This window comes from Podarcis cretensis (assembly GCF_951804945.1).
Source record: "Podarcis cretensis genome assembly, chromosome: 3".
Lineage (NCBI taxonomy): Eukaryota > Metazoa > Chordata > Lepidosauria > Squamata > Lacertidae > Podarcis > Podarcis cretensis.
The window spans coordinates 2,146,824-2,160,980 of NC_137172.1; the positions used below are offsets into that span (position 1 = coordinate 2,146,824).

Consider the following 14,157-nt stretch of genomic DNA (forward strand, 5'->3'; position numbering starts at 1 on the left):
CCTGATCAATGCTGCTTTGTTAGCAGGAACCTAATATGAGAGTCAAATGTCAGATCGCGTGGAAGAAAGTTCAGAGAGCCAAGTGTCACCTATGATGGTAGTGGATAAATCATAGAATCATAGAATCCTAGAGTTGGAAGAGACCACAAGGGCCATTGAGTCCAACCCCCTGCCAAGCAGGAAACACCATCAAAGCACTCCTGACATATGGTTGTCAAGCCTCTGCTTAAAGACCTCCAAAGAAGGAGACTCCACCACACTCCTTGGCAGCAAATTCCACTGCGAAGGACCTTGCTGACAAAGGTCCGTATAGTTCAAGCTATGGTTTTCCCAGTAGTGATGTATGGAAGTGAGAGCTGAACCATAAAGAAGGCTGATCGCCGAAGAATGGATGCTTTTGAATTCTGGTGCTGGAGGAGACTCTTGAGAGTCCCATGGACTGCAAGAAGATCAAACCTCTCCATTCTGAAGGAAATCAGCCCTGAGTGCTCACTGGAAGGACAGATCCTGAAGCTGATGCTCCAAGACTTTGGCCACCTCTGGAGAAGAGAAGACTCCCTGGAAAAGACCCTGATGTTGGGAAAGATGGAGGGTGCAAGGAGAAGGGGACGACAGAGGACGAGATGGTTGGATAGTGTTCTCGAAGCTACCAGCATGAGTTTGATCAAACTGCGGGAGGCAGTGGAAGACAGGAGTGCCTGGCGTGCTCTGGTCCAGGGGCTCACAAAGAGGCAGACACGACTAAACGACTAAACAACTACAACAAATGCAGGAAAGAGTGCAGAGAAAGTGCCTTCCTGATCTCAATAGGCAGGGAGTTCCAAAGATCACCCCCTTTTTTGCAAATGTGGAACGAGTATTATGTGGCAGCGCTGGTTCTGCAGATTGGAGCAGTCAAGTGGGCATGTATTGGGTCAGAATATCTCGTAGGTAAACTGGTCCCAAGTTGCTTAATAGTAACACGTCAACCTAGCAAATTGGCGGCCAGTGCAGATCTCTGAGCACAGATGTTATTAGCTGATGCACTCTTGCTCCTGGCAGCAATTTGTACTAAACATAGCTTCCAGATCAAGCTCAAGGGAAACCCCACATAGGGCAAGTTGCAATTATGCAGTCTTGAATTAACCAACCCCTGAACTACTGTGGCCAAGCAATACCAGCGCAGGAACATATCAATTTGCACTTGGTACGAGTCGTTTTCATTCACGCTTTATTATTATTATTATTATTTCCTTTATTGCAAAACAATTTACATAAAACATAAAAAACATGAACAAACCATCACCATACCCACATAACAACTTGACATTAACTAACAACATATCATTCAACATCACACACACTTTTGACTTCCAATTCACCTCATTGTTGGTCTATACACACTTCCTTGTTTTTTTTGTTTCCCCCCCCCAGTTACATATCAAGATTCAGAGATTCAGTCTAAATCTGTCAGGAGATGTGCATTGTCACAGTACTTTTTAAGATAAACTTAAATATTGTCCAATCTTTACTCACTTTCTGGTTTGAGTTTCCTCTTGTTCACTCAGTCATTTTCGAAAGTTCCATATATTCTGTCATCTCCGCTTGCCAGTCAATTTTTCTTGCACACTTTTCACTAGTGCATGTGACACAGGTACTGCATTGCAAAATTGGCAGAAGCGTGATATTTCTTGCTCTGGAGTTTGCAATTCATTTTTGGGAAGTTCAAACTAGGTCGGTTCATCTTTAAATAGAAACTCAATCAAATTCCACCTGTTTCCCTAAACAAAAATAAAAATAAAACCATAACACTGTGTCAGGGAACTGCCATCAGAGCCAGAGGCGGAGGGAAGGCTCCAGAGCGATGCCGGAGAGGGTCCCAGCAGGGAGAGAGGCAGCCCATCTGCTGGGGAAGGAAATCAGCGTAACACCAGGAGAGAAGGGGGGCAGATGGGGGAATCGGAGAGAAGGCTCCAGGACTCTTCACCGGAGACCAGTGGGGAGAGCACGGGTACTCCGCTGCCCACACCCTCCCTGCGCAGAAGACTTCCGCGCAGGGAGAGTAGGAGACTTGGCGTCAAAGAACTTCTTTGCTGGAAGAAGTTTAAGAAATGCCCACTGACAGATTCTGCCAGAGACTGAGACAGCCACGCAGTGAAGGGCTGTCCAGACAGAAAGGGTTCAACCAGGCAACCTAGCCAGGAGTGGCGGCAACTTACGCACAAGCAACCCCCTTAGAACCATTACACACTGTGATAGAAGACAAATAATAAAGACCGGATTTCTGGGGGATGACTCAGTGCTCTACCTGCACGGCCATTCGGATTCCTGGGAGGTCCACAAAAATCACCACCTGAGTGGCTTTCCAGCTGCTGCTGCCTGAAGAAATTCACTCCAAGTACCTCTGCTCCCATGTGCCAGACTGAACAGCATTACAGGTTGCTACAGAAAATCTCAGGAGGCCTCTTCAGACGTCTGCCTTTTAAGAATCGCTTGACAGGAAATTCTCCCAGAGAAGAATGCCGAGGACATTCTGCAGCATTTATGTGCCTCATTATCCTCCTCAAGTCCATTTTTTTGTGGGATCTATGAATCTTGCACAGCAATCCTGCCAGAAGGAATATGTTTTTCGCACTGCAAAAGCGAATAAAAAAAAAAGTGTGAAGTGCCAAATAGAAACGAGAATGCGTGAAAAACGCCCGCGGCTAATGAAGATTGCCATTTTCTTTGTAGACTCCAAATTAATTGGGAAGTACAGGAATAACAGAATCAGTTGAAGATGGTTGCAAAGAAAGGTATTAATTTTTTTAAAAAATGTGGGCAGAAAGTTCCACCAGGCAGCTTGGAGATCTAATTTTGAAAAGACCGTTTAAAACAAGGTTCAAGAAGGCGCTCTGTCATGGCTCAGATTAGCAGTTGTGGAAATGCAATTTCTGCATGTTTTAATTTCTTTTTCAAGCAGGAAGGATGGATGCTCTGACCTGCCTCACTCTTTAACGCTATTACGCCTTCAAGCATTGATTTCCCCCTTTCCCAAGCCAGACCTGTGATTATTTTGCTTGTTAACCACAAACAGCATTTAATGATGGAGAGCTCCCTGTTCTCAGACGCTTCCTTAGCGTGTACCTGGAAAGTGAGGTTAATGAAAGCCGTACATTCACTCGCCCCCTTGGTTCAGGAGCGAGACTTCAAATGCCGCCAGCATTCCCAGCAAAATGGAACTGTAAATCTTTGCTAACCTTTGCTGGCAAGGAGGCAGAGATTCAGGCGAGGGGAAAACCAGGAGAGCCTCTGGCTGCCTAGTGCTTTGTGTTTGAATTGTTGGCACCACTTGCGCCGTCAGCAAGAACAACGAATGCTACTTGTCCAGCGAACTGTAGTTTATTCAGGAATGCAGGACTGCATCTAAAGAGTCTGCGGTATAGTTAAAGCTCTGGTTTTCCCAGGAGTGATGTATGGAAGTGAGAGTTGGACCATCAAGAAGGCTGATCGCCGAAGAATGGATGCTTTTAAATTCTGGTGCTGGAGGAGACTCTTGAGAGTCCCATGGACTGCAAGAAGATCAAACCTCTCCATTCTGAAGGAAATCAGCCCTGAGTGCTCACTGGAAGGACAGATCCCGAAGCTGAGGCTCCAAGACTTTGGCCACCTCATGAGAAGAGAAGACTCCCTGGAAAAGACCCTGATGCTGGGAAAGATGGAGGGCACAAGGAAAAAGGGATGACAGAGGACGAGATGGTGGGACAGTGTTCTCGAAGCTACAAACATGAGTTTGACCAAACTGCGGGAGGCAGTGGAAGACAGGAGTGCCTGGCATGCTCTGGTCCAGGGGGCCACGAAGAGTCGGACACGACTAAACAACAACAAACACAACCCCAATTTTTCTGCCTGGACACTGAGGTCCAGCTCTGAGGGCAATCTGGTGGTTCCTTCACTGTGATAAGCCAAGTTACAGGGAACCAGGCAGAGGGCCTTCTCGGTGGCGGCGCCCGCCCTGTGGAACGCCCTCCCACCAGATGTCAAAGAGAAGAACTACTACCTGACTTTTAGAAGACATCTGAAGGCAGCCCTCTTTAGGGAAGCTTTTAATGTTTAATAGACTATTGTATTCTAATATTTTGTTGAAAGCCGCCCAGAGTGGCTGGGGAAACCCAGCCAGATTGGCAGGGTATAAATAATGATTTATTATTGTTGTTGTTGTTGTTGTTGTTGGCAAATATATGTCACCTTAACTGTTCATCGTCTGCCCAAACACCTTCTGAAAGCACCAGCTGTTGTGCTTGAATCCTGCTTCCGGGTTTCTCTGAAGAGGCACTGGCTTTGCATTGCTCAGAACTGGACATGATGGACCACTGGCCTGATCCACGAGCCGCTGCTTCTGTTCTCTCTCCTTGTCTCTCCTGGCCTTCTAAAGGGGCCTTTCGAAATTGACGGGTGCAATGCTGAATTTCCAGCTGCAATTCAATAATAATAATAATAATTTATTTATACCCCGCCCATCTGGCTGGGTTTCCCCAGTCACTCTGGGCGGCTCCCAACAGAATTAAAAGCACAATAAAACATTAAAAACTTCCCTAGACAGGGCTGCCTTCAGATGTCTTCTAAAAGTCAGTTGTTTATTTTCTTGACATCTGAAGGAAGGGCATTCCACAGGGCGGGCGCCACCACTGAGAAGGCCCTCTGCCTGGTTCCTTGTAGCTTCACTTCTTGCAGGTAGGAAACAACCAGAAGGTCCTCGGAGCTGGACCCCGGTGTCTGGGGTGGAGACGCTCCTTCAGGTATACAGGACCGAGGCTGTTTAGGGCTTTAAAGGTCAACACCAACAGTTTGAATTGTGCTTGGAAACGTACTGGGAGCCAATGTAGGTCTTTCAGGACCGGTGTTATATGGTCTTGGCAGCCGCTCCCAGTCACCAGTCTAGCTGCCGCAATCTGGATTAATTGCAGTTTCCAGGTCACCTTCAAAGGTAGCCCCACATAGAGCACACTGCAGTAGTCCAAGCGGGAGATAACCAGAGCATGCACCACTCTGGTGAGGCAGTCTGTGGGCAGATAGGGTGTCATCCTGCGTACCAGATGGAGCTGGGAGACAGCTGCCCTGGACCCAGAATTGACCCGCACCTCCATGGACAGCTGTGAGTCCAAAATGACTCCCAGGCTGCGCACCTGGTCCTTCAGGGGCACAGTTGCCCCATTCAGGACCAGGGAGTCCCCCACCCCCGCCCACCCCCTGTCCCTCCCAAAACAGTACTTCCACCCATTGCTCCTTACTGCCATTGCTTTTTCAAAGACTCCCCTCTCAGGGCTGCCTTTCTGCCCTACATTTAACTAGGAGCAGGAAAACGCAGGCTCTTCAGTGTTGTTCTTAAAATATTAATATGCACTCACCCCTTTAGCTTTCTTTTTCCTTTCGGAAGGAAAACCATGTCTAAGAAACCCAGAGAGATCGCACTGCGCAGAGGGGATAATTTGGAGCGAAGGCGAACTGCATGCTTTTAAATTTTAAAAAGGATCAGATATTTATGGGAGGAAGGAAAACATCTGAAGTTCCATTAAGTTAGAAAAAAAAGATGATTTAGCATGAAGCAGGAACGAGTACAGAGAGAATGGACATGAAAATGTCAGGTATCCTTCCTTGATATTGCTGACAACTATGTGGGCCAATGTAAGTTTTCAGTAGTGGGAGTGGTCCCTACTCACAAGTTGATAGTCAATAGTTGTTGTTGTTGTTGAGTCATTTAGTCGTGTCCGCCTCTTTGTGACTCCACGGACCAGAGCACGCCAGGCACTCCTGTCTTCCACTGCCTCCCACAGTTTGGTCAGACTCATGCTGGTAGCTTCGAGACCACTGTCCCACCATCTTGTCCTCTGTTGTCCCCTTCTCCTTGTGCCCTCCATCTTTCCCAACATCAGGGTCTTTTCCAGGGAGTCTTCTCTTCTCATGAGGTGGCCAAAGTCTTGGAGCCTCAGCTTCAGGATCTGTCCTTCCAGTGAGCACTCAGGGCTGATTTCCTTCAGAATGGAGAGGTCTGATCTTCTTGCAGTCCATGGGACTCTTAAGAGTCTCCTCCAGCACCATAATTCAAAAGCATCCATTCTTTGGCGATCAGCCTTCTTTATGGTCCAGCTCTCACTTCCCTACATCACTACTGGGAAAACCAGAGCTTTAACTATACGGACCTTTGTTGGCAAGGTGATGTCTCTACTTTTTAAGATGCTGTCTAGGTTTGTCATTGCTTTTCTCCCAAAAAGCAGGCGTCAATAGCAACCAAAACTAAACCCTTTAAAAATTAGGTAAGGAACCAAATGGTATATAATACTGTTTTATAATTTATGATTGTTTTATAATTTATGATAATTTAGAATCTAGATGTATTTTCATGTAATATTTGATACTTCCAGCTGATGAAGGTGAATACCTCGAAACAGGGCCCTGTCCTGGTTTTTGATCCATAATTGACTTCTGACTTCTGCTCAGTGATTGAAACTGAGTCTCCATCTGCAAGCTGATAAATTATAAGGATCAACATTATTGTCGAGTGAAAAAGAGAAAATCCTTGTAATGAATTATTGTGTTATACGTATCTTTATGACTTTGAGTTTGTAATCTCTGTTAGAGTTTGTCATCTCTACTTGAGTTTGTAATTCTTGTCAGAATACATACTTTTTAATGGATTAGTTTTTGTTACTATTGACTATCGACTTGTGAGTAGGGGCCACTCCCACTATTGAAACTTACATTGGCCTGAGTTCTTGGTGTGCTTTTTTCTTGGTATATTTAATAACAGGAACTCCAACTTATTTGACAACTGTGTAGGGCCACAGCCGAAGGGAAGATATTCCAACACAATGTCCCCACTGTGGAAGGACGTGTGGATCCAGAATTGGCCTCCACAGTCACTTACGGACTCATTGTTAAAACCGTGTTTATGGAAAATAATCTTACTGGGCTACGAGTAATCGAAGAAGAAGAAGAAGAAGAAGAAGAAGAAGAAGAGGAAGATGATGATGTTGAAGAAGAAGAAGATGGTGATGATGAAGAAGAGGAAGAAGAAGAAGAGGAGGAGGAGGAGGAAGAATAAGATGATGATGTTGAAGAAGAAGAAGAAGAAGAAGAAGAAGAAGAAGAAGAAGAGGAAGAAGAAGAAGATGATGATGTTGAAGAAGAAGATGAAGAAGAAGAGGAAGAAGAAGAAGAAGAAGAAGAAGAAGAAGAAGAAGAAGATGATGATGATGATGCTGAAGAAGAAGATGAAGAAGAAGAAGAAGAAGAGGAAGAAGAAGGAGGAGGAGAAACCTCAATGATCCATTTGCAAATGAAGGCCATTGGGGCTGGGCGTCTGGGGTGGCCAGTGTAAGAACAGGATGCTGGACTAGATGGGATCCTTTGGGCCTGATCCAGCACCTTATGTCCTCATATTCTCTTTGCAGACATGTTGAACCACTGCTTATATCTAACTAGAACATCTCTACTGGTAAAGTAGGTATTGCTTCTCCCTCATCACAGCCAAAGACTGAGGTTGCCCAGAGGTGTTGTATCTTGCCCGACTGCGTAAACTTAGGTTCATCTAATCCAAATGCCATTGATTTTCTAATTTGCAGTGTGGAACAGCTCTTTGAAGGCTCCTGGGTGCTCTTTTTCAGCCTCATGGACCTGAGGAGAAGAGAGTATGGTGTATACACCTGCCTGGGAATCGCCAACACAGGGACGCGGGTGGCGCTGTAGTCTAAACTACTGAGCCTAGGGTTTGCCGATCAGAAGGTCGGTGGTTCGAATCTGTGCAGCAGGGTGAGCTCCTATTGCTCTGTCCCAGCTCCTGCCAACCTAGCAGTTTGAAAGCATGCCAGTGCAAGTAGATAAATAGGGAAGATAAATGGCATTTCCATGTGCTCTGGCGCTTGTCACGGTCCTCCGTGCATCAGAAGCGGTTTAGTCCTCCTGGCCACATGGCCCGGAAAGCTGTCTGTGGACAGACGTCGGCTCCCTCGGCCTGAAAGTGAGATGAGCACCGCAACCCCATAGTCGCCTTTGACGGGACGTAACCGTCCAGGGGTCCTTTACCTTTAGATTCCAATGTATAGTTAGCAGAGTAAAACTTAAACATGTTGCTGGATCCCCCCAAAATAGACCAGAGGCAATGAATATTTCATCCAGCAGAGCTTTACTCCAACTGAAAGCAAATGAGCACAATGGTCACAAATCCAATACATTCAGGATTGGCACAGTCCATAAGAAATCCAGTTAAGGTGATTTAATTTAAACTTAAAATAACTTGTAACAGGTCTAAACCTTAACACCATATACAGAACACCACACCAGAAGGAAAAGAGATAGAAAGTGAAACCCGGGCTCCTTCTGGCCCTACTTTTATGGTCAGCATGACCTTGACAGAAGAGATAACAGGACCAGTTTAAGGCAGCTGTACAATCATACTTTGGGTTGTGAATGCTGCCGGTTGTGCGTTTTTGGGTTACGGATGCGCTGAACCGGACTGGGTTACTTCCAGGTTTTGGCGCTCGTGCATGCGCAGAACCACTAAATCGTGCTCTGCGCATGCATAGAAGCGCCAAATTGCATCACACACGTGCACAGACGCAGCTCTGCGGGTTGTGAACGTGCCTCCCGCACCGATCACGTTCGCAACCTGAGGTTCCACTGTACTCATCTTCTCGGAAGGAATAATCCAAACATCAGGAACCTGCTGCTTGTTTCTTTCACGCACAGAAGCTTCCAGAACCCTCTTGAATAAATTAGAATAGGAAAGATCTCTACACATCAGATCAATACTTTCTGCACTAAGAAATGCAAACTGCAGCCCTTGGGGTGTGAGGTCATCAGGTCACCAACTGCTTCACCTGCATGTTTTCCCTGCAATGATGCAGGGAGTACAAGTGCAGTTCTTCTAAGGTAAATACCATGGTACGCAACACATAAACTATGGAACTCCCTGCCACAGGAGGCAGTGACGGACACCAACCTGGGTGGCTTTAAAAGAGGATTAGATCAATTCATGGAGGAGGAGAGGGCTATTGATGGCTAGTAGCCAGGATAGCTATGCTCTGCCTCTGCAGTTGGAGGCAGCGATACCCCTGAATATCAGTTTCTGGGAACCACAGGAGGGGGGAAGTCCTTCTCTTGTGTTCGAATCCTGCTTGTGGGTTTCTCATTGGGGCATCTAGTTAGCCACTGTGAGAACAGGATGCTGGCCTAGCTGAGCCATTGGCCTGATCCCACAAGGCTCTTATCTTCTTATTGTGAAATATAGACTGTAAGACTTTTAGAATATGCCATTATGGGTTCCAAAACTTCCCTCTTCCCTCAGCTTAGGAGATACCACATGTTTAGTAAGTAAAACATTTTAAAATTCTGCTTCTTCTTCTTGAAAATGATTTACTTACAAATGTTCCAAAGGTCAGATTCATGTGCTTTTCCTTACACCAGTTGGAAAGGTTGCACAGGCAGTAAAACTTAGTTCCATAGTGGTGAAAGTTCCTAAATTATTGGTGCAGGAAGACAAGAGTGGCTTGTGAGAGCCATGGGGTTGAGGTGGAGAGGAAGTGACCTAGGCTAAGCCTGGCAGGACAGCTTACTCTATGGTATTAACCCCTTCAAGCATTAATTAGCCTTAAGCCTGTTGCTTATATGAGGCTGGTTATCCCACACTTCTGACAGCACTGTTTCTGAAGACCAATTGCTGGGGGGGAGAGCTGCTCTTGTGTTCAAGTCCTGCTTCCGGGTTTCCCATTGGGTCATTTGGTTGGACGGGATGCTGGTCCAGATGAGCCATTGGTCTGATCTAGCCAGTTCTTCTTATGTTCTTACATTGGCTACCTGTGTGCTGATATTTTTTGCCTTGATCTTTTCTCGGAGAACGGTTTTGCTTTCTTCCTAGGTCTTGGGAGTTCTGAGTGTTGAAAGGTCTCTTTAGATTTGAAGGTTCATTATTGTTCCACAAGATGTGTATTTCTTTAAAGGCCAGAGCAAGTAATGTGACCTAGTTTTACAGCTGTGAAGCAGTATAGCAGGTGCTGTTAAGTTGTGGTAATTAAGCTGTTGGGTGTGGTATATAAAGAGCAGCTCTCTCAGTACCCTCTCATGCTTATTGATATGCTGTAATTTTTTAAGACAGCACCTTAAAAAGCAGAGACATCACATTGCCGACAAAAGTCCGTATAGTTCAAGCTCTGGTTTTCCCAGTGGTGATGTATGGAAGTGAGAGCTGGACCATAAAGAAGGCAGATCGCCGAAGAATGGATGCTTTTGAATTCTGGTGCTGGAGGAGAGTCTTGAGAGTCCCATGGACTGCAAGAAGATCAGACCTCTCCATTCTGAAGGAAATCAGCCCTGAGTGCTCACTGGAAGGACAGACCCTGAAGCTGTGGCCAAGGTGGTGGCCAAAGTCTTGGAGCCACAGCTTCAGGATCTGTCCTTCCAGTGAGCACTCAGGGCTGATTTCCTTCCAAATGGAGAGGTTGGATCTTCTTGCAGTCCATGGGACTCTCAAGAGTCTCCTCCAGCACCAGAATTCAAAAGCATCCATTCTTTGGCGATCAGCCTTCTTTATGGTCCAGCTCTCACTTCCATACATCACTACTTATTAAAACCTAGCGAAAGTTATTTTGCGTTTGTTGAATGTGTGGTCTCCCCAGAACGCCTTCTGCAGTGCAACTAATCTGCAATAACCAACACTGAGGTCTGTCTGGCCCACCCCATCAGAAGGGGAATGTGTGGGTGTCCAAGTCCCTCACAGCCTTTCCTTCTTCCTTCCTAGGCTCATCGGGACGTTCCAGATGGTCTTGCAGAAGGTGGTGGAGGAAGGGCAGCTGGAGGTGACGGATACCTTGATCGATGATAACAACGCTTCCATCCGGGTAAATGTGGTCAAGTGATGCATGAAGTGACCTGGGACCCTCAGGATGTGTCCGAAAATTGAAGGTGCTTTGGGTGGGTGGGTGGGGGACGCGGGTGGCACTGTGGGTTAAACCACAGAGCCTAGGACTTGCCCATCAGAAGGTCGGCGGTTCAAATCCCCGCGACGGGGTGAGCTCCCGTTGCTCGGTCCCTGCTCCTGCCAACCTAGCAGTTTGAAAGCACGTCAAAGTGCAAGTAGATAAATAGGTACCGCTCCGGCAGGAAGGTAAACGGCATTTCCGTGCACTGCTCTGGTTCACCAGAAGCGGCTTAGTCATGCTGGCCACATGACCCGGAAGCTGTAATCCGGCTCCCTCGGCCAATAAAGTGAGATGAGCACCGCAACCCCAGAGCCGTCCGTGATTGGACCTAATGGTCAGGGTTCCCTTTACCTTTACCTTGGATGGGGGGACAATGGCAAATCTCAAACCCACCACTGGAGACACTCTCAGAAGACCCTATTGAATTTCAACAGGGACAAATGTGGGGTTGTGCACTTAGATAATGATGATGATGATAATTAATAATAATTGTACCCCACCCATCTGACTGGGTTGCCCCAGCTGCACAAATATAGTAGCCGAACCAATGGATTCAAATTCCAAGGAATGAAATTTTGACTAAACATTAGGAGGAACTTTGTGATAGAGGGCCTTCTTGGTGGTGGCGCCACCATCAGATGTCAAAGAAATAAACAACTACAGTCATACCAGGTTGAGTTTTTTCGGGTTACAGACCCGCCGAAACCCGGAAATAACAGAACGGGTTACTTCCGGGTTTCGGGGGTCGTGCATGCGCATGAGCGCTAAATCGCACTTCACGCATGCGCAGAAGAACCGAATCACAACCCGCACATGCACAGATGCACCGCTGCAGGTTGCGAACGCGCATCTTGCACGGATCACGTTCGCAACCCGAGCGTCCACTGTATCTGACGTTTAGAAGACATCTGAAGGCAGTCCTCTTTAGGGAAGTTTTTAATGACTGATAGATAGATAGATAGATAGATTCTTTATTGTCATTACACAAGTGCAACATTGCACAGTGCAACGAAATTGGATGTCATCCCTTAAAAAAACAACAAAAGCAAAACAGCAACAACAACCAAACAAACCACATTCCAGCCACACCCACACCCACACCCATCAAACTCCCAGGTCACACTATCGAGTTACAGCATTCAAAAAGGCCACAGCTCTTGGATAGAAACTATTTTTCAGTCTATTTGTCCTTGACTTGATGTTTCTATATCTCCTGCCAGAAGGCAGTAGTGCAAACAGACTGTATCCCGGGTGAGATGCATCCTGCAGGATGTTGTTTGCTTTCCTAAGACAACGGGAACCGTACAGTTCTTCCAAAGATGGGAGAGGATGACCAATAATCCTTTGGGCTGTGGTTATGACCTTCTGGAGCACCTTCTTCTCCCTAGCTGTACAACTGGAGAACCAAGCACAAATACAGTATGTGAGAATGCTCTCTATGGAGCCTCGGTAGAAGGACACCAGCAGTTTCTCACTCAGATTGTTCTTCTTTAAAAGTCTGAGGAAATAAATTCTCTGCTGAGCCTTCTTCACCAGAGCAGTGGTATTTGCGCTCCAAGTCATGCCCTGATCGATAGTCACTCCCAAAAACCTGAATTCCGCCACCCTCTCCACCCGTTCCCCGTTGATATACAAGGGCTGAATGACCGCCTTTTTTGTCCTGTAATCCATCACCAATTCCTTGGTCTTAGCTGTATTAAGAGCCAGATTGTTCTCTCCACACCAAACACAGAGCCGCTCCACCTCGTCCCGATAGGCGGACTCATCCCCTCCTGAAATGAGCCCCACCACCGTAGTGTCATCAGCAAACTTGATGATTTTGTTGCTGGAATAGATGGCTGTACAGTCATACGTATAGAGAGTAAAGAGCAGGGGACTCAACACACAACCCTGTGGTGAGCCGGTGTTAAGGCTAAGGGCTTTGGACATATGTGACCCTACTCTAACCCTCTGAGAACGTTCTGACAAAAAATCCAAAACCCAGAGACAGGTGGAGTTGGAGAGTCCAATCGCCTCTAGCTTGGACACCAGTCTATGGGGGAGGATAGTGTTAAAAGCAGAGCTAAAATCCACAAACAGCAGCCTCACATAACTCCCCGGCTGCTCCAGATGGGACAGAGCAGCATGGAGAGTGGTGGTGATAGCGTCTTCTGTGGATCTATTTGCCCTGTATGCAAACTGGTAGTTGTCAAAAATTGGTGGAAGACAGGAAATAATGTGACGGCGCACCAGTTTCTCAAAGCACTTCATGATGATTGGAGTCAGTGCAACTGGTCTGTAGTCATTCAAACTACTGATTGTGGGTTTTTTAGGCAGAGGAACAATAGTTGACGACTTCAGGCAGGGTGGGACAATAGACTGGTGTAAGGACTTGTTGAAGATCTTAGTAAAGACCCTCGCCAGCTGATCCGCACAGCCCTTCAACACCTTTCCAGTGATGCCATCAGGTCCAGCAGCCTTCCTCGGATTCACCATCCTCAATACCTGTCTCACCTCGTGCTCCTCTACAGTGAATGAGGGGCCCCTATGGGCTGGTGGCTGTAATACCGACGTCTCAGGTGGCTCCCTCTCGAAGCGAGCAAAGAAGAGGTTAAGCTCCTCCGCCAGCAAAGGGTCACCGTCGACAGCACCAAGGTTAGGTTTATAGTTGGTAATATGCTGAATCCCCTGCCACATCTGTCTTGTGTTGTTGCTCCTTAAATTATCCTCAATCCTCTGTCTATAATCCAGTTTCGCCCGTCGAATACCCCTCTTCAAGTTTGCTCTTGCCACACTGTAAAGCTGCACCTCGCCCGACCTGAAAGCCCTGTTTCTTTCCCGCAACAGGCATTGGACCTCTCTATTCATCCAGGGTTTCTGATTGGGGTAAAACCGGATGGATTTATTTACTGTGACAGTGTCTGTGCAGTGATTGATATAGCACAGAACTGCCGCCGTGTGCTCCTCCAGGTCTGAACGATCGAAAATATCCCAATTGGTTCTCTCAAAACAGTCCTGCAGCTGGTGAATAGCACCTTCAGGCCAGATTTTAACAGTCCTTGATATTGTGGGAGCCCGTTTCCTGAGTGGGATATATGCTGGTACCAGGAACAGAGACATATGGTCGGACTGGCCCAAATGTGGCAACTGTAAAGCCCTATAGCCGTGATTTACATTCGAATAAACTTTATCCAGTGTCTTGTCCCCTCTTGTGGGACATTTCACATGCTGATAGAGCGTTGGGAGC

At 46.7% G+C, this 14,157-nt stretch overlaps 1 protein-coding gene across 1 annotated transcript in view; it reads left to right on the forward strand.

The window, feature by feature from the left end:
- Positions 1 to 14,157, forward strand: part of OTOF (otoferlin) — a 226,274-nt gene that overhangs the window by 66,892 nt on the left and 145,225 nt on the right. The window contains exon 4 of the mRNA XM_079968476.1: positions 10,751 to 10,850. Within this exon, the coding sequence (XP_079824602.1) occupies positions 10,751 to 10,850 (100 nt within the window). The remainder of the gene's footprint in view (positions 1 to 10,750; positions 10,851 to 14,157) is intronic.